Below are 26,337 nucleotides of genomic sequence, written 5' to 3'. Positions count from 1 at the left end.
TCCAATATAATAATAATAATAATGCAATTTGTTATTACTTTTGCTTGTTTGTGAGTTGGATCCACTAATAATAGCTTGTTTATTACTTGGATCAAAATTTGCTGCCAAGAATAAAGGTTGTTTCTTTGCCCATTCTAGACCCCCCACAAAGCTTCATGAACATCCAGTACTTTTTCTTGAATCCTGCTTACAGACAGACAGACAGACAGACAGACAGACAGACAGACAGACAGACAGACAGACAGACAGACAGACAGACAGACAGACAGACAGACCGCAAAACATCCAAACTACTTGGTGGAGGTACTAAATGCTGATGTTGCTCCCTGCTGGATGTACTAACAGGCAACTGTTGCTAACAAATCTGAGACATTGAACTCATATCTTTTAAATGTATATTCTCATATTCTACATGGGTTTCACATTTCGGGGTGTTTATTGTTCACAGTGGAAAACTGCATAATTCTGTGTTTTTCCAGAATTACATTTTTTAAAAGTCCCCTCTGAAACGGGCCGTTCAGAACAGCTGCAGGTTTCTACGTAGAACCTTGCTTTCTCTAAAATCAACCAATCGTCATTTACCGTCGTTCACCTCAGGCTGCCTTCTTGCACTCGCTTGTAGTCAAGTCGCTGTCAAGATTTCAACTTACCATTCCGATACTTCCTGGTGATTCTGGCTCGTACATATAACGCCGAATAACCGATCCTAGAGCGGCCATGTTTTCTATAACTTTGGAGTGACAGTGCAGGATCGCAAACGTGGGGGAGGGGCTACGCGGTCACTCCAAATACTGTCAGCCAATCGTGGCGCAGGTCTAAGCTTTGAATGGCAAAACAGCTTGTTCGTTTCAGGAGGAAGGAGAGGCTCCAAATAATTTAACTAAAATATGTATAGTTTTTAAAAGGAAACAAACGTTATCAACATGATTCAAAAACACATTAGAATAATTAGCTAAAATATGTCCCCTTTAATAGGCAACTGCGGACACGTTTGACACATTGACTTTAAAAGGAATGATATGTCAAAGTTTGCAACTTGTTGCTGCTTCTCTAAAGTGGCCTACATATACATGTAGTAAAATAAGGTCAGAGTTCATTAGAGGTTTTAGCTTTATATCACATTGAATATGAATGAACAAAAGTTTTATCAATAGTTAAACAGTCAAATACAAAGTAATATGTCTGTTTGTGTATGTGGTTGATTCAGATTAAACAGTGACTGTGACCAAACAACCCACCAACTCTGTGACACCGTCATATTCTAAATGAGCCTCGCCCACTTTAAATCAGTGAGAAGAGTGCAGAGGAAGAAAGTAAGCTAACTGATAAGATACGTTTTCAGGCTCTTCAAGCGTGACCCAGTGCATTGTGGCTCCATGTCAGGCCCGCGCCGAGGGAGGAAGAGGAAACACTCGAAGATAAACCAGGTGATAAAGCTCAAACAATGGCGGCCAACAGAGAGAGGAAGGGGATGAAGATATGCTGAGACGAGATTAGCAGGAAATAAGAAGTGGATTAGTGAGGGTTTGACTCCTCTGAACACTGAGACCTTTCACTTTTCCCCACCGTGTTGTGCTGCCTGACACTAAGCCCGGCTCTTTATCTTAATCCTCTTTCAGCAACTGTCGGGGGGTCCCACAAGCAGGAAGTGGAGGGGTCGCTTTACTTACCTCAAACAAGGCTTGGTCGAGTCGTCTTGGATGAACAGGAGTGTTCCAGTGACGCTGAATTTCTCCGTGAAGTTTGATGACTGAACATGCAAAAAGGGGAAAAGGTGAAATGGAAGCACTTGTTGCAGTGATAGTGAGGCTTTTACTTTGAAAGGGAGTCTCACCTTGTCAGTTAAGCGGCAGCGGGTCATGTACAAGAAGCGGCAGGAAGCGTGATGGACGATGAACGAACAACACGTTGACAAGACAAATGTGTTGATTCCCTAAATGCAGGGAAGGCTACATCGTTTTATTTGAGTGTTTATTAATAGGTCAACAGTCAGCCAAGCATCCAAGCATACAACAAGTTACTCTTTAGCTTTTGCTTTGTTTCACGTTCTGAACGTAAAAGGAATTACAACAGGAAAATTAACTGGAACATAAACAAAAAACCAAAAAGATATTTACATACTGCATTATAAATATGTCAAATGTACATCATTATACACAAGTACCAAAGATGGTCGGTTAGTGTTGAGACCAAACTCAAAGTACCTTAAAAATATGCCTGAAGAGAAACAAAAACAACATATCAAAAAAATGGTTCATGGGGTCAAGGGGACTGTTGACCTAAAACCAGTTTAGTTTGTTTCTCTAGGAGGAGCTTCAGATAAAAGCATCAAGCTAATATGTACACTTCATCATGTGTTTAGAGGACGACAGGCAGGTTTCTAGTGTTTCTTTTAGAATCTACAGTATGTAAATAAGGGTTCAGGTAAGCACTATACACATCAAACTCCTCTCAGTAATCCTCTCGGACACTGAAATGTTGTTGGTCAAGTAGAAGTCAGAAATAAGGCCAGTACCACTGTACAGTACAAGTAAACACGAAGCTGTCTGGGTGAAGTTGTGGCAGGGTTCAGGATGTCTTGCTTTAATATTTTGGGAAATATGCTTATTTGCTTTCTTGCTGAGAGTTAGATGAGAAGATAGAAACCACTCTCATGCCTGTGCGTTAAGTATGGCGCTAGAGCGAGGAGGTGGTTAGCTTAGTTTAGCTAGCATAACCACAAGAAGTAGGGGGATAAAGTGAGCTTAGCTCTCTCTGCTCTTTTGTCTGCTAGATTAAAACATACCAAAAAAAGTTTGTGTGATAGATTTTTTACAAAAAAGGTAATTTAAAAATCACACTTTGTGTATTTAGAGGGGTTTGGGTCGCTCAACATTTAGCTAAATCATGCTAACAGTTTGTTAGGCTAGGCTAATCACCTGCTCTTTTTCTGTAGGGCACAGACATGAAAGTGTTAGCTATCTTGGGTTTGAAAAAGCTAATAAGCTAATCTCCTGGCTTTACAAACATCCTCTTTTAACCACAAGTTCATCCACCGCGGGTTCTGAAAACAAAAATACTGTAAAGGAACAAAAGAATAAGGTACCAAGTTTAAAACTTGCTCTGTAAACATACATCCTGCCTTTGTAAACCCATAAAATCAAGACGGTTTAAAAGCTTAAAAATGGCTGTTTTAAAAGGGAAAACACACTGTAGACATTGTGCCAACTCCACCTGAATTCGTTCCTTGCTCACGTCTTATTTACTATACAAATGAATTGGCTTATCATGTCTGCGGAACACTGTACATCTGTATTAATGCTAAGAGAGTCAAACTAATTAAACTTCCCTCTATAACCCTCTTTACTAATTTTAATCCCTAAATGTTGCTTCAACTTCCCTGCGTTTAGGCTGACAGGTTATCAGGACAGAGGAGGGCACGGAGGTTTAGGGCAAAGTAAAGTGTTGTTTTGACTTTAAACTTCAGAGTTAGTCCGTACTGTTCTTATAAGGATTAAGGTGAAGGAACAAGAACTACTTCTTTACAGAGGTCTGTACATTAAAACACAGTTATGTCCCCAACTCTTCTCTGCAGATGTCTTCTCTCCAGTGCCCTTTCTCCAATGTTTACAAAGAGAAATGCCCTGTTAACGGTTACAGACATAAGCACACACGTATCGTACAGTTATGTATGGATGCGCACACACACACACACACACACACACACCACCGTATATGTAATTCACAGCTACAAAAGAAGAAATGCTCCCAGGAGTATCGTTTTCAAAAAGGATCTTCCAGCAGGTTTATCGTTTGAAACTGTGAATCTACGTCAAACAATTAAAGACAATCTAGTCAATTGGAAAATCACTCCAACAAAGACATCGTAATGGTACAATTTCACTGTTTCAATCAAACCTTTGAATTTGAATGAATTCTGATTGAAGAGGCACCACTACAAAGCCATGTGGCTCAATGGTCATAAAACATTAGGCCCCTTAATTCCTTTGTCGTCGTGGACACTTTTGCTGGAGGATCGCGATAAGGGCGGCAAAGGAAATGACTCACTTTTACCAGACAGGAATTCTGCAATCAACTCCTTTATGACGCTCTGCACCCATTTTCTTGTGAATTAAGTATCTAAATCATTTGGACTCTTCAAGTATAATCGCTTTGCCTTTGTATACGAATGGTATGTCAAGAGTTTGATGGCTGTGTTGAAGACATGCATCATTACTAAAGCTGTAACAGCCACTGATATCATGGAAGATTTACTTTCTTTCCCTCATCACTGTTTTGTCACTTGTGAAACTATTCCTCACGGTTTTATGTTATTATGATCGGGCTTGGAAATTTAAAGGAACTTTCTCATTCTCGCTCATTATAAACTCGGTTCATGTCGCAGACGGGGAAGACATAAAAAGGAAATGTTCAAGCATTAAGGAAATGCTTTTCGTAGGGAAGGTATGAATGCCAAAGTGAGTCATTTGTTTGGTTGACGCTTAAAAAACAAAAAGCTTAAAGCTGATCGTGATCGTTTCAGACCAAGATTGAATGAATTTCACACACAAAACAAATAAAAAATAATATAAAACAAACAATGTACAATGTCCGAACCCCTAACGCCATTCCTTTCGGCGTATTGGAATATCAACGAGTCCATCACTCCTGACATCTCTCAGCTGGTACTGATTCTGGGTTACACAGTGTGACACAGAGGAGGAAGTACTGGGAACAGACAGAGGTGGAGGGGGTTTATTTTGTTTGTCTGCGGCTGGTCTTCGGCTCCTACATGATGCTGATGCTGCGGTTGAGCTCACACTGGGCGTTGTTGTTGTTGATGTTGGGGTTAGGGTTGGGGTTGCGGCGGCTCATGTTGGGCGTGGGCACGGACGTCAGGCTGCTCGTGTCGTTGGGGCAACCGTGCTGAAGTAAGATGTCGCCGCACTCCTGGCTGCCGGCTCGCCGCGCGTAGGACAGAGGTGTTTGGCCGCGAGCGTCCCGGCTCTTTACGTCCACTCCGTACTGTGGGGGAAAATGTCGGGTGTAAAAGGCACATCAGATATAAGAATGTACATATTTGGGGTGTCCATGCAATTATTAATTTCTAGTTGATATAAACAAACTCAGACCAAGATTGAATGAATTCCTGAAAAACATTTGAACAATGATTCTTTAATTTATATTGTTGAACCTTAAACTGCTTTAAAGTACTGAAGTTGTATGACGTCGGATGGAAATATCAAAAGAAGAGCAGATTTTCTATCTGCTGCTGGTCCCAACTCTTTATCTAAACTGTGGTTCATGATGATCTTTGGGCCCAAAAACCGAGGATAATATATTTGGCATCTGGATGTCTTCAAAGACATTCTTAAGATTCTGATCAAAACTTCCCACACAGCCGCATTTATTCACAGCCAACATGCTGCCAAAGTAGCTTTCATTCTTCTTGGAACTAGGTTTATTAGGACCTTGGGGGAATTGACATTCTACACTTGAACGTCACATTTACAGACTTAAATAAAGACTGTTGTCTGGATTAAAAGATGAATAAATAAATTATTCAACATTTTTCCACTGAGTTCTATTCCTTAGCGTGTGGAGAGGGCTTTTAATCAGCCTTTAATCAGCCATGTTGTGAAATAAATTTGTATTATTGCATAGATTCCCAGAACTTTCCAAGGGTTTTTCTCAGAAATAATCTCACACCAACTGTAGCTGAGTTAATTGTATTTATGGGCAGATACTGATTTCCAGGGGAATTTCCGTGATGAAATTTCTCCTATTAAATAAAACTTGCAGGAAGTATGATTAAAAAAGAAATACCAAATTATATAATATGTAAAGAGTCAAAGAAACAAGTTGTTGACCTTCTCTTCTATTAACTCTTCAAACACTGAATACCAACAATAACAATATTCATCCACCTCCAACTTTAACTTCAACTCACCCATATGAGCAGCTGTGTGATGACCACGTTGGCCATCGCGCAGGAGAGGTGCAGAGCGGTGCGTCCGTCTCCGTCCCCGTAGGTCTCGTTAACCTCCTCCTTGGTGCCGTGAGCCAGCAGCACCACAACCAACCTCAGGTCGTCCTCCACAACCGCCCGAAGCAGCTGCTGCCCCAGGGGCACGTCCGACTGGGGCAGTCCCACCACGAACAGCTTCTGCTCGTATTTGGCTCGGATCCAGCGCTCCTTCTCCTCCCTGGAGAGAAAGAAACGACAGGAAGCGAAATACAGGTCAGACAGGGTTAAACATGGTGAACATGCTACGAGCAGTTTGGCACAAAAGTTAAAGAACTTTCAGTGCATTTCTCATTATACAGAGGCAGTGATTTAAAGGCACCTCCATGTGCAAGGTGCAGACACACAAGGGAAGTATTAGAGTAATTGGCCTAAGAGACACACTGGTTTGAAGTGACATTTATAAATCATTAGAGCAAAGGAAAACCACAAGCAGCTACTATCACAGTGGGAAATAATACAGAGAGATTGGCTGCAGAGATGAGAGAATGCCAAAGGCTGTGACGCTTTGGGCAATATTCCACTTTTTAGTGATTATGGTCGACGGAGAGACGGTTAGAGCCCGGCCAGCTTTCTAAAGGTTACACATCTTGAACAGCGTGTCTGCTGCGGACAATGCAGGAAGGAGGGGGACGTGTTTTTATCAGCGCTGTCGGCTGTCAGTCTGAACTGGTGGATCCCCTCCACAAAAGAGGCAGTGTGTCTCCGAGCCCGCGTCTCCCTCGGGGTGGCTGGGCCCTGAGTCAGATCGATGGGGCTGAATGGCAGCCAGAGAGGGACGGTGGGATGAGGGGCTCCGTCACTCCGGTCTACAGCAGAGAAAAGAGACTGAGGGAAGGCTCCTTCCTCTATCAGGCAGAATTCTATCTATTGCTCTCCATCTTGACCCCCGTTTCATTCTCCGCCAACATACAAACTGCCCCAATAAGAAAGAGAGAAAAAAATCAATATCAATATGTGAATGACTGAGCATGCCCAGTGTGGCAGTAACCCTGTGACCCTGTCAGCCGCTGTGATAAGAGGAGCAGAAAGACGCTGTTGTTTGGATTTGCGGGTGAGTGACAGAGAGGAGAAGGTTTGTGCGGATAAGTTGAAGCGAGGACGCCGGTTAGAGTGACAAGGCCCTCGTGGGACTCACTATCAACGGACCAAGGCTCACGAGCAGCTACAAACTGACTGATAGGATGGTATTAAATTCTAATTTGTCTTAATCACATGGAAACAAACTCAAACAGAACAACTTCATTACCAAAATCATCCTTTTAAGAGGAGATTACAGATTATCAAATCTAACGTGTATATAAAATGTATAACCTGTAATATAATTTGGTCTCACACACACATTTGGGTTGATTTGATGGAGCTACTCCTGAGATTTCTGATTCCACCTCCATACAAGGGAGATAAATAGATTGCGTTAGTTATGTTGGCAGGTTTGTAAAATGGCATACAGCTGATGTTATTCTGTTTTCTATTTTCTATGAGTCTAATAAAAAAATCAATTCTCAATATTTTCTGATTTCCCTAAACTCACCAAGACTGAAAACTTAAATCCCCAGGAACATCCACAAATATGGGTTTTAAACTTATATAATAAAAACTCTATAATTTCCTTAAATATTTGGGCACTATTTGTTTTTTTCTAAATATAACTCACATGGGAGAAATAGTGCATTTGTCAGGGACTATTTCCACCTGCGGATGAAAGCACATTTGGCGCACTAGTAATCTCTATTTACAGATTCTGCATAGAAATATAGAACCTGCAGGCAGGGACGTGGACTTTAGGGACAGCAAGTCTGTTTGTAGTGCACTTGTAGTCCGAGTAATATTGACCAATCACGTAGCAGCAGGCTGCGGCGTATGCAGGAAAAACAGTCCATATAGAGAGCAAAAGCAGGCGAAGTGTATCGCGTCAATTCACTTGACGCTGTGTCACGAAAGCTGTTCAGATTTCCCGACTTCCTCGAATGCATCAGAAATGATCCGCGTTCAACAAAGGAGCATTGTAAAAGTTTTCTTCTCTTCTTGAGGACAGACCTGACAACCCTTCATTTTCACTTTTTACAAATGTGCATCACGATGCTAAAATGTCAGCAAAGGTAAGACCCGTTAATGTAAAACAAGACAACGGTTTCTTTTTCTGTAAACAATGCAGCACACGGAAAAGGAAGTCTGGACTGGAAGCCGTTTATCCCTAACCGCTGGCTACACGCCCGACATGTTCACTGTTATTCTCAGAGGCTATACCATCGTCAGACTATACCTGATGGCGTCTGAGATAGGTACACGAGAAAAGAAAGAGCAGCGGTGCAGCGCATGCAGGTTTGACTTTTGACAAACTACAGTGCCCATGTTCAGTGTAGTGAAGGAACATATTACTTGCAACATTGGGACTCGCTAATATGTTTTTAGAAGAAACAATAAAACTCTATGGCGAAGAGGAATAAAGGGAATCATGATTTAGCTACACAGACAATATTTCTTAGTGTCTTCTTTGTGGGTTTCTTCTTTGTTTCTTAGCGTCTACAAAAGCAGAAATATTGAATTTTACCAGCGTTATGTCTTAAATTTTCCAGAAACAATGTCCTGGTTATTCCGGAAAAACGCCACGAAAATCTAGAAATCCCGACAAAAAACAATCAGCACTGACAAACAGCTAGACTGAAATGATTTTCTTCTTTAATATCTGTGAAGTGACCTCGAGTATACCCCCAAGTGGCACAATTTCAATTACAGCAGCAGTTTTAACAATAGTAACCAGTTCACCATTAGTCACCCTCCTTTATTACCACCTTAGCGGCTAGGTGTGAGGGCGGCCAACTCACCACAGACAGCAACCATTTTCAGACTCATATGTCAGCTGCCAGGCTCACTTCACAGAGCAGTCTGTCTTACACAGAGGAGCCTGGCACCGGCCCAAACTAACGGGAGTTAAGGATGTGATGGAAGAGGAGCAGGTCTTTATCAGCGCTGAGCACAGATTGATAAACTGCGAAACACCACCAGAAGGTCATAAAGCAACTTAGTGCTCATCTTAAAATAGTCTTAAAGCAATCATAAGCATATGGGCACATTTTTGCCCCCATATGCTTAAACTCAGAGGGAGAACTCCTTTACACGGCTAACCCCTTAAGACAACCTTTTCTTTAGGATGAGGGTATTATGCTAGCAACAATACAGCCCTAATGGCAGGCAATTGCAGTGGCTCAGAGTTTTATGGTGTAAGACCTCCATCAATCCCTACTCAGTCATTATGTGTGGACAAGCCTGTTAGCAAATCAATTGGCCTTAGAAGCAGTGGACTGCTCAGAGCAGGAAGGGGCCGTCCCGCCCTCCCCTCCTATTTCCGGTGGACTCTTTGAAAACAACTTTTTTTTGTTTCACTGCTAAAGAGAATAATGTATCTCTACAAACTTTTAAACCCAGCGTAATCCTTTAGGCAAAAAAATCGACCGTCTTTAAGAAAAACCCGAGCGTGGTTAAAAAGCTGTTGTCCAAAGTTAGTTTGAGAAAGCTTGGCCGTGAATGAGATGCTGAATCTGTAGAGCCCAGTGAATTGATATGAGCTAAATGAGGCAGAAAGTTAGCACCAAGACGTGAAACAAAAAGGCTGAGGAGGAGAGCCATTAAGAAGACGTCAACATCTCAGAAAGGAGCCCTGAGGACACTTTGTTATCCTCCGCTACAAAATCAGCCCCCAAGACCTGCAGGGAAAAAGGCCTCGCTCACTGCTGATGCTGAGCTTTAAATTCAACCGCACGTCTTTTAATGCGCTCGACTTATACACAAAAATGAAAGGCAAGGCTGTGGTTTCTTAAAAAATTCCTAAGCTGCGGCCACTTGAAAGTCGGAGTGTGAAAGGAAGTGAAATGGTAATCCCGCCTCTGTCTTTTGTTTGAAAAAGAACAACAATCCAAACAGAGGTAGGGTTTAGACAGTCAGGGGGGAAACTGAGACCCTTGAAAAGGACACTTCCTCACCGCAGGAGGAAGAAAAATAAAATCAGCAGATTTAGCATGTCAAAGAGCGGGAGGGGAGGTGGAGAGGGAAAGGAGAGTGAATTTTCACAGCATGGGGGGATATTTAGGAAATTGAACTGATGGTTACTCTTACGTACACACACACACACACACACACACACACAAGACCAACAGACACTGATTTCCCCACCCTGCCTTGAGCACATACTTGTTCTAAATCTCTCTGTTGCTCAGGGGACAGAGGGGAGCTCAAGGTTCCCAATAAAAATGCCTGTGTCTCTTTTAACTAAAAAACAAGCCGGGTTTGCTTCGCCACAAATTTGCCTTTATTATTTCTCAACGCTGATAATCCTTGTTTAACTTCCTGTCCTTGAATTTAATGTGAATGAAACTTTGTGCAAACATCAACATGCTAACTGAGTTTAAAGTGGAAACGGGCTCCTGTCCAGAGCTGGTGTCCCCTTTCATTTGCCCACGCAGATCCCACCTAGATAAAGGCAGCCTTAACAGTAGAGAAAGGCCTCTTTTATAATTCTATTAGAGCTCTGTCCTTTCAGCGCTGCGTTGAGCAATGGATCCTGACCCTGACTTAATTAAGTGGCAAATGGCGGAATGATTCTCCTAAACCCAGCCCACGGAGTCAAGAACACATGACTGAATTCAAATAAAGAGGGACAAACAAGGATAATTAGTCAAGCCTGAAAGACAAAGGCGAACGGGAATTTATAAGAAGGGAAGGGAAACTGAGACGGCGGGGGTGGAGCCAGCGGTGGAGCAGCCCCAGAATGACCAATCTGACTGCCTGCAATAAAGGTGCATTGGTCCATAGGAAGAGGAGGATGTCCGTCCCACCACTCGCACATCTTTCAAACACACACTGAGTCCTCCTAAACAATCAAAGCCTCTCCGGCTCCTCCTACTCTTCCTACAGGATCCAAATTCACTGCGGACACATCAAATAGACGCAGTGAAGGGGAGAAATGGTGGTGGAGGTTTTGGATAGGGGGGTCTTGGGGTTTGACCAGCCTGAACAGACCTCGCAGTGGGGGTGGGCGGCTTGTATGGGACCGATTCCCATGCAGCCAGCGGCTTCACTTCCACAAACCGAGGGGAGGGAAGAGACAGGGAGCGAGGAAGAGGGACAGCAGCAGAAAGACAGAGAGGGGGCTAAGAGGGAAAACGACAGAGATGAAAAAAAGCGAACACAACAGGGAGAGAGAGCTGGGCCCCAAAGCATCAAAGGTTGCTAAGGGCGAGAAATGAAGGAGCAACACAGTAAACGCCGCAGCAGAAGTGCTAAATAATGCCCCCTATGGTTCAGCGGGTACAGTGTAGACATGTACGCTCGGCTCTGAGAATAACAGCTGCAGAAGAATTAAGACAAATATTTTTACAAGAGGAAAAGATGCCACTCTTTTTTTCCCCTTCCTCTTCTTGCAGAGCGTGGCCTGAACAGATGACCAGAATTCAAAAGGTTGTTGTGTGGAGCTCTATAGAGAGGCCAACAGGAGAGCATCTGGGTGCCGTAGGCAGGCAGAGGGATGAGTTGAATATATTGTGACATTAATGAGGTTGTCAGACTCCTCGTGATGGAGTGGCTGTGTTTTTGTGCCAGCAAGACTAACACCCTTAAATGCTCATGCTGTTAACCCCTGCTGAACCCTCGCCTCACATACAAAGCTGAGGGGACGATAACACATGCCCTGCTTATGTATGCAGCCTGCTGCACGTTCATACAGCATCTCGGCCACATAAAGGGACTGATCCTTTTTTACAAGAACTCTTGGCTGTGATTTTGTAATGCTAACAATATTTGAACTAAATTGCCCGGTAAAGTGGACTCTGCATTAATGAATCAGTCCTTCATCTACCTGGCTCTGAAATCCAGTGGCATGTGGGCAATTAGCGACTGTGGTACCACTTCTCCCACACAGGGCTAATTACTGACCTGTGGGTTTCATTTAGAGAGCGAGAGAGAGGGAGAGAGAGAGAGAGAGGGAGGCCATGGGAAGACCCAGTCATTCATTTGTCTTAATTAATTACTCTTCCTCCACGAGGGCTCCTGGCAAGGCCGGCTATTCTAAAAGCTCTTGTGAGAGTTGGCGTTTCAGCCCCCCTAACCTGTGAGTAGCCCTGAAGCTTTGCTCTGTCTTCTGGCGACGAACGTGGAAGACGGAGGCAGCTGTGGACACATCAAAGATCAGAAATGTAATGGCAGCAGCACCGATGTTGCAAACATGACAAAACAGCTCGGGAGGACGAGCCAAGATGCCGGTGTATCGGAGCAGAAGGGGTTAAAAGAGGCAGAAGGGGCCAGGTTTGGAGAGGTTAGCGGTGTGATTCATTTTTATTACCACGCAGCCCCTGCAGGCGGCAGGAGTGGCAAATTATTTCTGAAACAAAGTGGAGGGCTCTCATCAGAGCTATTACCTGCCTGTGGCCGAGGGCGGCGCGGAGCCTACAGAGGGTGACAGTGAGAGGCCCGCGTCAGTGAGGGATAGCCGTCCACATCCGTCCACGCTCCAGGACATCTCCCCCAAATGAGAACTGGAGTCTGTGTGTGCGTGTGTCTTTCACCGTGAGTGTGTGCACGCAAGTAGAAGATAGGGGTAAAGTTAGCTGTTGGACCTCCCCCACAGTATCCGTCAAAATAGTCTGCGGTGTTTTCTATCAGGAACATGCCAAGCAATTAGAGGTGACGTGCAAAACATGACGACTCCAAGGTGCTAATTAAAAGAACAACTGCCCTCCAATATGCTGACTGTAGAGATCAGCCACAATGCAGGGTGAGCTCTAATTTATTATGACACATCTAACTGTTGCCCAGCCAGGTCTGACTGCTGCTTTTACTGCAGGCTGGGCAGCTTTTCAATTACTTGTTGTTCTTACAGGGTTATACACTCCCTTATAGATCAGTTATTAGCCATAAAGAAGACCATCTTATCTTCTGGCTACAGACGATCTGGACTTAATTCAATCAGTTTTAAAGACACTTGCAGAAATACAAAAGCTTTTAATAAAGTTATCATCTCAAAGTTCTCAGTTTTGTTCTATTTGGCAGCACTTAACGGATATTATGGGCGCAATCCCACGAGATAACCAGACGTCCACTGTTGACTCCCTTTGTTACGGTTGTAACTCTTGATTTTCCTCGCTTTCCTTTTTAGACTGTTTGCCTTCATCTGAGCGTCGAATTTGTTTCTTTTTCTTCGGATTTTCACTTATTTTTGAAGTTGTATCTGTAGTCATCAATCTTTTCTTTGTTTGTTCAGCCATTTGTATAGGGACAAGTATGAAGCAGGTAAACCGCTGCCACACACTACAGCATTTATAGCCTCGGCTAATTTGCAATGCCAGTCCCTAGAAAATGCGTCACTAACTGGGCGCTGCTTGTGATTTTTTCCGCGCAAGTCGCCACAGACACCCAGTCTGTAATACTGCAAATGCAAAGGCTTTCATCAGCGGGCCATCGCTCAATCACCATTGTGTTACCTCATGCAGTGATAGAGACTTAACAGACATTTATTTAAGTGAAAATCTTCAAGATTATATCATTAATGTATTAAAAATATTTATAACTGCGTCAAAAAGGATGTTTAAGACCTGCAGATCCAAAATGTGTTGCTTTTAATGCCGTGCAACTGATATGAAAATCATAAAAAAATGATCTATAAGCCATTAATTAAATATATAAAGGGTAACTGAATAGAAATGCTTGCATTGATTCTTCTATAAGGTCTTTAAAGAGATGATCGGATGACTTGCATGTATAAACATGTGCACAGATATAAACATGCTTCCCATCCTGCTGCCTGTAATCAGTCTGATGTACACGGGTAATTTTTAGTGTTGCTCTGCGGCTCATCATACGACAAATCTTTATATTGTGTTCCTCCCATCCAGAATATCATAAGCTAAACCAATCTTGTGGATGAAAGCCTTTAAGTTAAATCTAAAAAATGCAAAGGGGTAAAACTAGTCTTGCAGGAGACATTCAATCAGACACTGAGTTGATATTCAGGTAGTTACTGAATCGTTTAGATTAGGTGTCACTAATGTTTAGTGGGACTCGGGAGCCACACACGGGCCTGCCTGGGTGCCATCACAAAGCTGCTGCATGTCACAGATGTGACACAATTAAAAGAATCCTCTTATATGGGCCTCGCTCATGATAAGAGGAGCAGACACAGACAGGGCAGACAGAGAGTCACGTCAGGATTTATGGTGTTAAAAGAAAGAAAAAAGTACAAGCCATTAAGTGGCTGTAATTCATCTTAAGCAAAATAATTTGATAGCAGCGTTTACCCCACAAGGGTACATTGTTCTATCAGCAACAAAATCATCAGCATCTCAATAACCAGTGGCCATATGTGATATTTACAACTGCTGTTTTTTTGTCTGAAGATTAGTTATGCTGCAAATGAGATTTATTGTTTGACAGTGAAAACTAATGGAGGTGCTGCTGCGGGATAAGATCGGATTTTTTAGACAATGAAGAACCTTCCTGCCCGAGGCGACGTGGGACTGACAGTGGTAGGGAGAGGAATCAACATCAATAATCTTTCATCAAGTCCACAGTGGAGCACTTTAGCACAGATAGCATTCAATAAATAACTGTAGGCCATCATTCAGTTCTGAACTGGCCGGAGAGCGAGGGGATGGATTCAGGAGGAGAAGGCCTGAGACTACAAGTGGAATGAGAAAAACAACCCAACACTGTTCTGAGGCAAACTGAAGGGACTGTTTAATACTCTCCCAGTATGTGCACATGAAAATGTCTGTCACAGTATAACGTACGGCCAGTAGGGATGTTGTTGCATACTGAATCTGCTCCATTGATTAAAAAAGGAAAACGTTCTTTATGCTTCTCACTTACACTGCTTCATCTCTCTTACATATACGTGCTCCTTATGTGCTGCAGTGCTCCAGGTTCCATAAAGTGTACTAGTCAAACTAATGCGAGGCTCTGCTTAGGACAGTATTGATTTGCTGAGGAACGTGAGGTTCTGGGTGATGAAACAAACAGGGTTACATGAATCACAGTCCACAAACTGAAACTATTTAAACTTTTGAATTACAATTAACTGAGGCTTTAACTGGTGATGTGTGTGGCATTAGTTAACATGCAACATATGTGACATACATACATAACTTATCCCTATACAAGTATCATAAATATCTTAGGTAAGTGATACAGGCCCTACCCGAAGAGCTACAAAGCCTCACTCTTAATTGTAGTTATTACAGGAAGGGGCAGCTTTATCATGTCTTATTTTGGTCTGAATAATGTGTCACAGTTCTTTCATTCTCTCAAAAGTAACTTTACTTTTTGGTATAGGGAAAAAATAAAAAGTGATGAAAATATGAGCAGGTTGAGGGACAGCCCACAGTACATAAATCAAGCCGGTGTGTCATCAAAGCTGAAATTTGGAAATGAACTGTATTGTTTCATTACTAACTGCCTACTAAATGTTCATAAAATGTAACAGTTTATAAAATGTAATAAATTAATTAACCAAAAAAGTTCACCCCCCACAACACCATGCCAAAAAGTCCTGTCGGTGAAACACCACTATTTTGTTTCATGAAATCTGTTTGACTCCCTGACAAAGGCATGTTGTCGAAACACGTCAGAGTTTGTTTTTGGGTTTAACATGACCATGCCGATACTATAAAGGCATTGTAATTGTTCAAAGAGAGTGCTTTGGAGTTTTCTTCTGTTTTATGGTGAAAATAATTAACCACCTGAAGTCCTCAGATCCCAAAGTGAAATCTTCCTATCGCTTGAATTTTGCAACTGAATGTTTAAAACCAAAAGATTTTCAATTTCAAAACTAAAAGAAAAGCATCAAATCCTACATTTACTGTAAACTGATGCCAGTTGTTTTTTTGATTGATGAATAAGTTGTTTGATTAATAAATCTTTTTTTTTTAAAAAGCTGTGAACCTAAATGTGACATCTTCAAACTGGTTCTTGTGTTCAAGGTCACAAAAACCCAACACATCCTGTATTTAGTTAAACTGCATTCATTTTAACTTCATATTGCCATATTTCCTTTGAAATTAACATAAACAAATAATCAATTGTCAAAAGAGTAGCTTAATTAATTCATTAACTTAATTGTGTTTCTTTCCATCCAGGGAGTAAATAGAAATGACACAAACATACCTGCTGCTGAAATTGTTAAAATGCATGTGCTGTTTTACTTCATCTGTGTGGTATCACATATGAGCCAGCGATATAACTCGGTCCTTTGGGATTGTAATTGTATCATATTTGTATTATATTTCTGGGCATAAGAGCGTTAGCAGTGGTTGTAGTCGTGGTACATAAAAAAACAATGTTCCTCTGTTTGTGTTTTTCTTTTTGTAACAAAGTTACAAAGCTGTGATGTTAAAACAGTCTAATGCCACCAGGGAGAGCCTACAGTCAGTCTTTGCTCTGACAGACAGAGTGATGACCCGGCCCTGTGTGATGGATATGTGACACGGCAGCTCGGGGCCCCAGGGCCTGGCTCTTGGGGTGGGGTTTAGCCATAATGGTGTGCTTAATTACCTGCACAGCCACACAGCAGGTCATTAGTCAGACTGGGACGCTAGGTCTCACCTGTCACCAAGAGATAAACAATCCTCCTACCAGATCTGGGAACCTCAGAGGGAAGGGAACTGAGAGTTGTTGGGGTAAGTTGGGGCGGGGCGGTTCGGGGTAAGTAGCAAAGGATGATTTAAGAGATGCTTTTTGAAAAGCTGCTTGTTTGGTTCCAAAAGGTGAAGTTAGTTTTAAACATTTCCTACTTAAGATTAAACTCTGTGTACATCTGGTTTCAGAATTGGTTTGTGCTCACGTGTCGAGAGACAAACTTCTTTCATGAATTATGGTTTCCAGGTTAACTTAGCGAAATGACAGAGGTGTAAGGCAACAGATTCTCCAGTTGAAACATAGATTTTATAGAAGAGACGGAGGGTTGTAGATGCTGCCAAAGTACTGATTAGAATAAAACAGTCATTGTGCCCAATGTGTACAGGGTGGACTCAAACATAAACCGATGTGCTCCTGGTTCAGCAGCCTGACATTTATGGACCCCTGGTGCTTCTTATGGAACATTTTCTTGTGTGAAGTGCCTGTGCTGCAAAGTAGGTGGCTAATAACCAGCAGCTAATGGAGAGAAAACAGCGTCGCCTCCTCGTTCTATAATCTCTGTGCGCTTCATTAAGCAGCACCTTCGTTTGAAGAAGGATGCTCACCTGGTGCTGTCGTTTCCTGGCTTGTTGTAGTTCTCCAAAGCGCCCTCCCACACACTGTTGGCCATGGCGTTACCGATGGCCGTCATCACCATGCTGAGCTCCACCGGCCAGTCGTCCAGGTCAAGGGAACGGACACGGGACAAGTGGGTGCCCAAGTTTCTGTGGATCCCGGAGCACTCGATGCACATCAAGGCACCCAGGTTCAGACTGGCCCAGTCTGGGTCTGCAGGATAGAAGACAAGGAAAACATTTATTAACACCCATAACTATAAAAGCATTTCAAATTATACCTAACAGGATATTTATGATAAGGTCCATATCTAACTTTTTATATCTCTGTCACCTTTCTAGAAATAAAGCTTTTTTAAATAATTGCACGGCATTCGAGCCTTCCAGAAATCATTTATTTTATGGTTCTAGCATTCGACTTGTATCTTTGCAGACTCTGCATGAGTTTTTGCAGTCTTACATTATTCAATATTCATTATTTTGTTTTGAGATAAACAAAGGGCAAAGATAGATTTTGCAGTATCAATAATGTGAAAGTGTTGAAGTCAACAAGGAAATGCCTTCAGAGGCAGTTCCTGCAAATGTCACAAGACATGAGCTACTGACGTCTCTAGCTTGTGGTCAGTGTTGAGGGTAATGCTTTACAAAGTAATCCGTTAGAGTACTCAGATTACTTTTTTGTTTCAACGAGTAGCGTAACCGTTACTGAAAAAAAAAAAGCCGTATTTCCCTTTTCCTTTTGTCGCCACAAAAAAAGAAAATCCCAGAAGCACTGTTTCTGTTTCTCTCCTACTTCTCGGCAGGTAGCTGTGTACCAGCAGAAGGTCAACACAGTTGTGTCAGTGCGCATGTGTAGCTAGCTAACTGAACGAGTGAGACGGCAGAGAGGACAGCGTGGAAATATTCGCATTATTTTTAACTTTTGGGGAAAGGGACAAGAACAACATGACGGTGAAATGTAAGTTGTGCCTGGAGGATCAGTGCTTGTCAGCTGCGAAGAGCTCAACTTCTGAAATAGCATCTGCTGCTCCGCAACACTGGTGGGACTAAGAGCCTCTGTTGTATTGTTGTCTTTGAAACAGCTGTGCCTAATACTGTATGCCTCTGCCCAGTTCACTGTCAGATTGTTAGCATAATAAAGAGCTGTAAAGGCTACTTCTTTCATTCCTGTTATGTGGCTGCAGAGTTACAGATTATGGGCTGTAAACGAGGCTGCAATGACGGTAGAGTCCATTCATTCAAATGTAGACGTACAGTAGGCTACACGTCGACCCGACAACGTAACTGACGTGTAACATCTAACGTGTTACTTTTCTCGGTAGGTAACTCAGTAAAGAAACGAGTTACTTTTAAAAGTAATGTTACTGAACACTGCTTGTGGTAACGTGGTGCAAATGGCTGATAACGTCTTAGTACGCTGTTTTATATAAGGCAAGTATGAAATATCTAAACAAACAAAGTTTTAATACCCTAGTATTTGGTGTATTGTCCCTGATGTTCCACTGTAAATATGCATGTTTGACTATGGATGCTTGTTTAAGCAGCCACAGTGGGTGCTGTTTAGCTGCACCTGATTTTTCTAGTACCATCAACAATGGCAGCGAGGCATCAAATCCAAATGTATGTCTGCAATTATTGGTTAAACAGTTGACTCAAACAGATCACCACCAAACTGACTTTCAAAGTGGCTCTTAAATGGTTCTTTTGAACTGCTGCACTACAAACTAGCCTGACTGGAGGGATTTCAATACACCTGGCTCAGTTGTTTGGCACCGTCTACAGATACTGTTGTCTAAATCTGTGTGTGTATTTTTGATGCAATATCCAGCTGTTGGCGGTGAAGAGTTCTACTCACTTGGAGCGTCACAGTCCACACAGAAGCTGTTCCCCCTCACGTTTCGTATGGACTGAATGGCCATTGCATCACTTTGGCTGCCTAACCGGGACTGTAAGAAACCAGGGAGAGAACAAGTCAGCAGGAACTAATCATTACAGGAGTTAGAGAAGGCAAACAATTATAGCTGGACTCAAATCATTGACAACCAGTGAGAAGAGGGAGGGATGGTTTTTCTTTTTTTCAAAGTGTTAGGAAAAGACTGAGGCAGGGAAAATATGAATATGAAAATGAGGCCGTGTCTCCCCAGCATGCTGACACAAGCCGTGTTCTATCTCTGATGTCTGTCAGTTCTAATAAGAGATCCCCCACACTGCGGTGCACCTGTCTGACAGCCTCCCACGTGTGACAGCTTGAAGTGGGTGAGGAGGGGCGGGGGAGGGTGAGGGAGCAGTACAGGTTGGAAAGAAGGGGGAAAGAGAGGAATGTAAATGAAGCAGCAAAATTGTAGGGTGATGACGACGCTGTGGTTGGATGATGATCTCCGATCCTGTGCAGCTTTAAAACGCTCACATGATCCACTGTACCTTGTTCTTTATGCTCTCACAGGACTGCAGGCTGGCAAAGATCTGGCTCTCTATCGCCTGGACCCACAGCTCCCTCTCCTCGTACGTAGAGGCTTCGAAGTTCCACGTCTGACCCGTCAACGACACAATGACGAACTCAAAGGAATCCTCTTGCTCTGGAAAACACAAAAGAGACAAAAAAATTGTTTAATCTGACACTGTTAACCATTTTTGTGATTCAACATTCAACAGTTCGGACGACTTAAGCATTTAACTTGCACTAATCCCAGAGTTATAAGACTCTAACATACAACAGAATGACTAATAGCAGTTAATTCCAATGATTTCCACTTCTTCTCTGAGACATGTTTCGTCTGCTTTTTACTACAGAGCCCAAAGGCATCAGGTTCTGTTGCCAAGGAGAAGAAAGCAATCTGAGCGTAAGCACATTCGAAGTGTTGTGAACAAAACCTGCCGCCATAGCTGCTGAACAAATCAAGGATTTACCCAGAATCTGAAAGTAAATCATTTATATCATCTACTTTCTCAACACTGTATACTTTAGCTTCCACTTGCTGTAGTTGAGGCGTGTCACGGAATGTAAGCTCAGCGATAGGATGTTTCATGTTAAATTGCACCTTGGGAGTTGTACTTAACTTTTACCTCATGGTATTTATGTACACAGGTGTGTACCTTTCGTTCAGTCTGCAGAATGCAGATGTTACCCTGTTTTAAAGAAGGATTAAACGGGAATGCTGAAGGAGTCCAGAGGAGCTGCAGGTTGTACACAATTGTCTACATGAAAAATGAATGGGACTTTTCTTCCCAGAGTCAGGAAACACTGGAAACCACTTTTTCCAGACTTTGCAAATCTATTCTCATTATCAATTACAGAATCTGTGTTTATTTTCTTGGTAGGTCAGCTTCAATCACTTCAGACCGAAGTGTTTGTGTCTGAGCTCTGACGCCAAAATTGAGGTATACATCTGTTGATTGCCCGTGTTTCTCTGGATGTCTTTTAACTGATCAGAACAAAATGTATTGTGGTTTAAAATAAACTATATAATCCTATAAAAAAGGATTTACTTATTTGTTTAACATAAACCCCAAAGCTAGAGATTTCATTAACATTTGAGTTACTTAAAGCTCCTGTGAGGAGTTTTTCACTGGTTATGAAACAGACTGAAATTAATTCTGATTACTCTGTATGACCTACCAAAGCAAACCAGACCATCAGCGACAAGATTGATTATTTCTATATAGTTATTTTTATAGCCTGAAACTGCTTGCGAGGGGCAGGTGTAAGACGAAGCGATTAACTGCACGCTGCCTTTGTTTACATTTTCCAAAAACTTACAGTGAGTGATACATGACTGTTAAAGAAAGCAGGATGAGATTTTTTGTTAAAAAACACCACTTAAGCACATAGAGGACAAAATCAGCAAAGAGATCAGAGGTACAGCTTTGTGCTCAAGGGTCAAAATCAACACAAACTGAATGTTCCTCACAGTTGCTATAAAAAAAACACAGTAATCTCTTCTAACGTCTTACTTTCACACGTATTCAGTGTAAACTACTGGTGCTGGCCTTTTGATATTTTGTCTTTCAGCCTCGTGGACAAAGCTAGAGTTTGGGTTCGGGTCCATGTTTAAATTGAATCCTTGTTCTTTTAGAATTTGTAAAGTATATTTTTGCCATTCTTTCTAATTCTACAGAAATCCTACAGAGCGCCTTGGATTACCTTTTGATGGGTAATTGAGTTGATTGAGTTCATTTTTGAACACCTGAAATAACCACAGCAGAACCGAAGTATCCAACTGTAACTGTATGTGATTACTACAAAGACCAAGCAGCACTTTTATTCCTTTGTCTTCATGATTTAAACATATTCTCCCATAATTCTGTTCATGAAAACAAGAGGACAATAACGCCTCCCATAAGGTTTTGTAAGTATCGGTGTAAAGCTCAGTACTCAACTTACTATGTCCAAATCAGCTAGATGTGTAAACAAACCTGAGTCCTAAATATATCTGGTTTTATTCTTATATGCAGCTTTTTGATTTTCTTTTTAAATGAAAACTCATTTCCTCTTTACACAGGCTTTGAATATCAGCCGTGTTCCCCCCCACGCCCCCCACTCTTTGTGTTTAACTAAGATTTATGAAAATGTCACCTGTCGTTTCCAAACAAGAGGTCTGACACGACATATGTTCCAACACATGCTGTAATGCGTCTGCTGTTCACAAGCAATTCATTAGCTGCGTACTGTACAATGTGGCTCCTGTAACATCTCTGGTCGGTGCACATGCTCGAGCTCATAGCCAAATGATTTGTAATTACCTAATTATGTCTATGCAAATAGTCTGCTCATTTGCATAAACCATGTTTGGAGGACTGGAGGCAAGTAGACACAAGGGGAATGTTTTTTTTTCCTGGGAAGCTTTGTCATTAATTTTTAATAGAAGAAACATTAAAAAAAAAGTTTAACATAGAAATAATTTACAATTCTAATGGCTGATGTTTGATGGATGAGGAGATGTTTCATTTTAAATTAACTTTAAATGGGTTATAAAATAAGATCATCAGAGAAATCATCAAATCAGAGTCATTTCTACACTTTATATTTAGAATCAATTCAGCCTCCTCGCTGCGAGAGCCAGACCTGTGCTGTTTAATGACAGATGTCTGACGGACGACACTAATGTAGCAGTCCCTGAGCCGCGGTGGAGGATCATCTCTTCGGGGTGAAAGCAATAATCCAATTAGCTCGACACCAACTTCAATTATCTGATTTAGTTTGTGGAATCGACTACAGGTCACAGAGAATCAATACGGGCTCGGGAGCATCTTTACTGAGACTAACTGAAAGAGTCTTCACATAGGTGTGACGTGTAGAAGCACTGTAGGCCATTACAATATAAAAATGGCTTTTTAATCGTATTAAAATGATCTTTAAAGAAACCTCAAAGTTAAAGAGACAACAGGAATATAATTGGTGCATATAATAAATAGAAAATAAGCTTGACTAATTGGAATAAATACAGTAGAAATCAAATTTTCCTTGTCCAATATAACTCCAGGTACAATAACTGATGCGTTCGGTAATATGTGGTTCAAACGCTGTTGTACTTGTGTTTTCATCTTTTTAAAAAACCTGAACAAAGCTAATTATTCTGTTGGCTGCCCAGGCAATAAATTGGAGGCATTAAAACACTTTCATTATGGAGATTAAAAAAGCGACGGATGGCTGGTTTCTTAAACTGATGAGTATACAAGGGAAAACAAATCTAATTCTCCATGCATAGTAATGCACACGCGGGACGTACTGTAGCCACTAAAGAGACAGAGGACCGTGTGGGGCAGGAATCTGTACGTGCGATACTGGTGAAGCTCCAGGATGCTGATATTACTTTTTAATGCAGACAACAGTGTGGCAATCCAGCTCCATAAGCGCAAGTAATTCAGCTCCATGTAAGCACGATGCTGGGGGTCAAGGTGGTCTTCTCAGGGACAGTAAATCTGAGCGTGAACAATGTGTCAAAGGTAACGCTGCTATCTTACAGGCACCTGCCATGATGAGCTTGTAAAAGAACCATTAGTGCTTCTGTTATTACTCAACGGCTGCAGTCAGCACACGGCGAGCAGAGGAGCGATCACCTTGTCACATTAACACGAGCATTAACCTCCTGACCAAATCTATCTGCGAGCCCACAATCAACAAGTTCTTGCCAATTAGAAATAAATTAACGCAGCTCAGCCAGTGGGCGGACAGCGAGGAACACAATTCAAAGCCAACGTAGGAGCCAACGGTGAGGAATGAGCCAAATATGATTTTCCTTAATTAACATGGCATAATAAAAAGGAAATTAGAGTATAATGGCCACAGAGGTACAAAGAGGAAGGAGCAGATAAAGATACAAATCTTCGTCCACCATTTACATGGATCATAAAACTCTTTGGGATCCTCTCAGTTACAGATGGTATTCATCAGATGCATGATGGCTTCTCGAGGCAACACAGCAGCACTTAAATAAGCAGAGTTCCCCAATTATGAATGATTGCTACAAGATACAAAAATAGATGGTAAATGGATTTCTTTTAAGCATCTGCTTGCAGAGGAAACGACTGTGACAAGTAACATTTTAAATAAAAACAACCTATGAAAAGGCTCTAATATATCAGTTGCTGTAAAGGTTTAAAGGGGACATACAGTAATTTAGCTAAGCAATCAATTTTTTATTATTCTAATGTGTTTTTAAATCACGTTGGTAAAGTTGGTTTCATTTTAAAAATTGTAAACATATTTTATTCAAATTATTTTTTTACGGAGCCTCTCCTTCCTCCTGAAACGAAGGCCGTTTTGCCATTCAAAGGTCAGACCTCAGCCACGATTGGCTGACAGCATTTGGAGTGACTGAGTAGCCCCTCCCCCACGTGTGCGATCCTGCACTGTCACTCCAAAGTTATAGAAAACATGGCCGCTCTAGGACCGGTTATCCGGCCTTAGATGTACGAGCCAGAATCACCAGGAGGTATCAGAATAGTAAGTTGAAATCTTGACAACGACTTGACTACAAGCTAGTGCAAGAAGGCAGCCTGAGGTGAGTGATGGTGAATGGCGATTGGTCGATTTCAGCAGAAGCAATGTTCTACGTAGAAACCTGCAGCTGTTCTGAACGGCCCGTTTCAGAGGCGACCTTTTTAAAAATGTGATTCTGGAAAAACACGGAATTATGCAGTTTTTACTTTTTCACTGTGAACGATAAAAAATGTGAAACCCATGCAGAATACGAGAATGTCCATTCAAAAGATATGGCCCCTTCAAACACATGCTTCCCACCCTTTGTCTTTGTGATCCCAATCAAAAGAAGCTTGTCATCTTGCAAAAGATGATTTTACCTTTAAATCTCTCAGACGGTTTCATTTTAAGGGCAAATGTCAAATGAAGAAAGGATCCAAAGAGGCCAGTTAATCAAACACTTCAAACACAGAACAGAACTTTCCAACCTCAATTTTCAGCTCACGTACACACAAATGTATCTTGTGATTAAAATACTGTGTATAAAGAAATAACTCCACCTCTCCCTTCTACAACAGTTAAGTTCTACTTGATGCATCAGTACTTACTTACCAATGATTCATTTCGTCTATGATTGTTTTGAAACTTTAAATACATTTAGCTGACAAAACATCTGTACATTCTCTCGAGAAGGCTTATTAAAGCTTTTTAAACTTGTTTAGTTGCTGTACATCACATCTTTATACCTCTTCGAGGTGTTAGTTTGACCTGAAAATCAAAGTGGAACATGAGAGAAAAGAGGGTGACCTGAGGACGGTGATTCCTCTATTGCTGTGCGTGTGCAGCAGATGCACCGCCGAGGACCTGTGGACCAGATTAGCACCTCAGGGGTTTAAAGCTGAGCCCAGCTGTGCTGTCTATATGGCAGACAGCCTCTATTCTGTCTAAGCCTCTCAAAGACCTCTGGAGATCGGTGTGACGAACCCTTAGAAAGGACTCACAACAGTCTTTCGCCTTGAGGACTCCCCTTTTTTTATCCATTTGTGTGAACACTTGGCTGAAATGATGACGAGGTGCAGAGGGGCACAAGGTGAGCTATTGTTTTGGTGTGTAGGACGCGTTGCGATGCGTCGTATGCATGCATCAGGCAGTCACTTAAAGAAGTGCTTGCCGTTCCCGTGAATTAACGAGCAGTTGGGAAGAACAGGCCAAGGCGGTGCCATCTGTAAATGTCACAGGCACTGCTTGCTCATTTTACACATCATTAAAGCCAATATTCCTAACCTGTATCAGAGCAATCAGGAGCAGGCCATTACTGCGACAGGGGCCCCAGGGGAACCACGACCAAACTCAGAAAGAAGAGAGCACGGAGGGAGAGAGAGATAGAGCACACTCTTTATCTATCTGACACACATACACACGCACGCTCGTGTACACACTTCTACACACTCTCACATGCACACGCGCAAACAAAACAAGGAGTGTAACACACCTTCCAACAATAAACAAACACATGAAATCAGCACCAATACCACTACCCTAATAGCTAGTGCATTTAACAACAGAGCAGAATGAAAACAGGGCCAATTATACATGTATCTGTGGGCAGTGTGTATGGAGCCCAAATGAGAATCTTGTTATTCCTTTCCCTCCATACTGAGGCGCTCAGAAAGCTAAGCCATTACAACAGCAGAGGCTCCAGGGACAGCTTTCGGAAATGAGAGCGAGTCGGGGAGTGACAAAACAAAGTATTGAGATAAACACCCACCATTAGCACAGGCAGTTAAACCTCCATTTCCTAATCCTCAGCTGGACTCCAGAGGATATTAACCCTTCGTTTACTAAGGTGCGGGACAGAAGCTTCTGGATTAAGTTGGACTGTTGATCAAAAACTGTTCTCAGTTATATATTGTGCAGGTTAACATGCAGCGTGAGCACAGAAAGACCACAATTTCTTATTCCAGTCATCTGTAGATGAGTCAGAACAGCACATACATATTCAGGATCTGTGTAGTGTGAGTCAGTCAAAGGCCACTAAGGAATTCAGAGGGCAGACGTCGGCTAATAAATAATAAATAAATGATCTCTCTCTGTCTTTATTTAGCCATGGTGCATACTCTATAGGTTAAATCGTAAGAATATATCATGGCCAATTCTGGTTATTGTAGTGAAATCAT

At 42.0% G+C, this 26,337-nt stretch overlaps 1 protein-coding gene across 3 annotated transcripts in view; it reads right to left on the bottom strand.

Moving 5' to 3' along the window:
- Positions 1-1,925: 1,925 nt before the first annotated feature.
- agap3 (ArfGAP with GTPase domain, ankyrin repeat and PH domain 3) overlaps positions 1,926-26,337 on the bottom strand; it is a 119,678-nt gene continuing 95,266 nt past the window's right edge. For all 3 annotated transcript variants that reach the window (XM_069684336.1, XM_069684337.1, XM_069684335.1), the window contains exons 14-18: positions 19,663-19,817; positions 19,097-19,187; positions 17,233-17,455; positions 5,930-6,185; positions 1,926-5,004 (exon numbers count right to left, since the gene is read on the bottom strand). In XM_069684336.1, the coding sequence (XP_069540437.1) occupies positions 4,768-5,004; positions 5,930-6,185; positions 17,233-17,455; positions 19,097-19,187; positions 19,663-19,817 (962 nt within the window). In that variant the 3' untranslated portion in view covers positions 1,926-4,767. The remainder of the gene's footprint in view (positions 5,005-5,929; positions 6,186-17,232; positions 17,456-19,096; positions 19,188-19,662; positions 19,818-26,337) is intronic.

The sequence above is a fragment of the Semicossyphus pulcher genome, unplaced genomic scaffold (assembly GCF_022749685.1).
Source record: "Semicossyphus pulcher isolate SPU_LCO1_2020_fin unplaced genomic scaffold, fSemPul1.0.p SCAF_7, whole genome shotgun sequence".
Taxonomy (NCBI): domain Eukaryota; kingdom Metazoa; phylum Chordata; class Actinopteri; order Labriformes; family Labridae; genus Semicossyphus; species Semicossyphus pulcher.
Note: the sequence above shows the minus strand (reverse complement) of the source record. Positions and strands in the feature narration are given on the sequence as shown.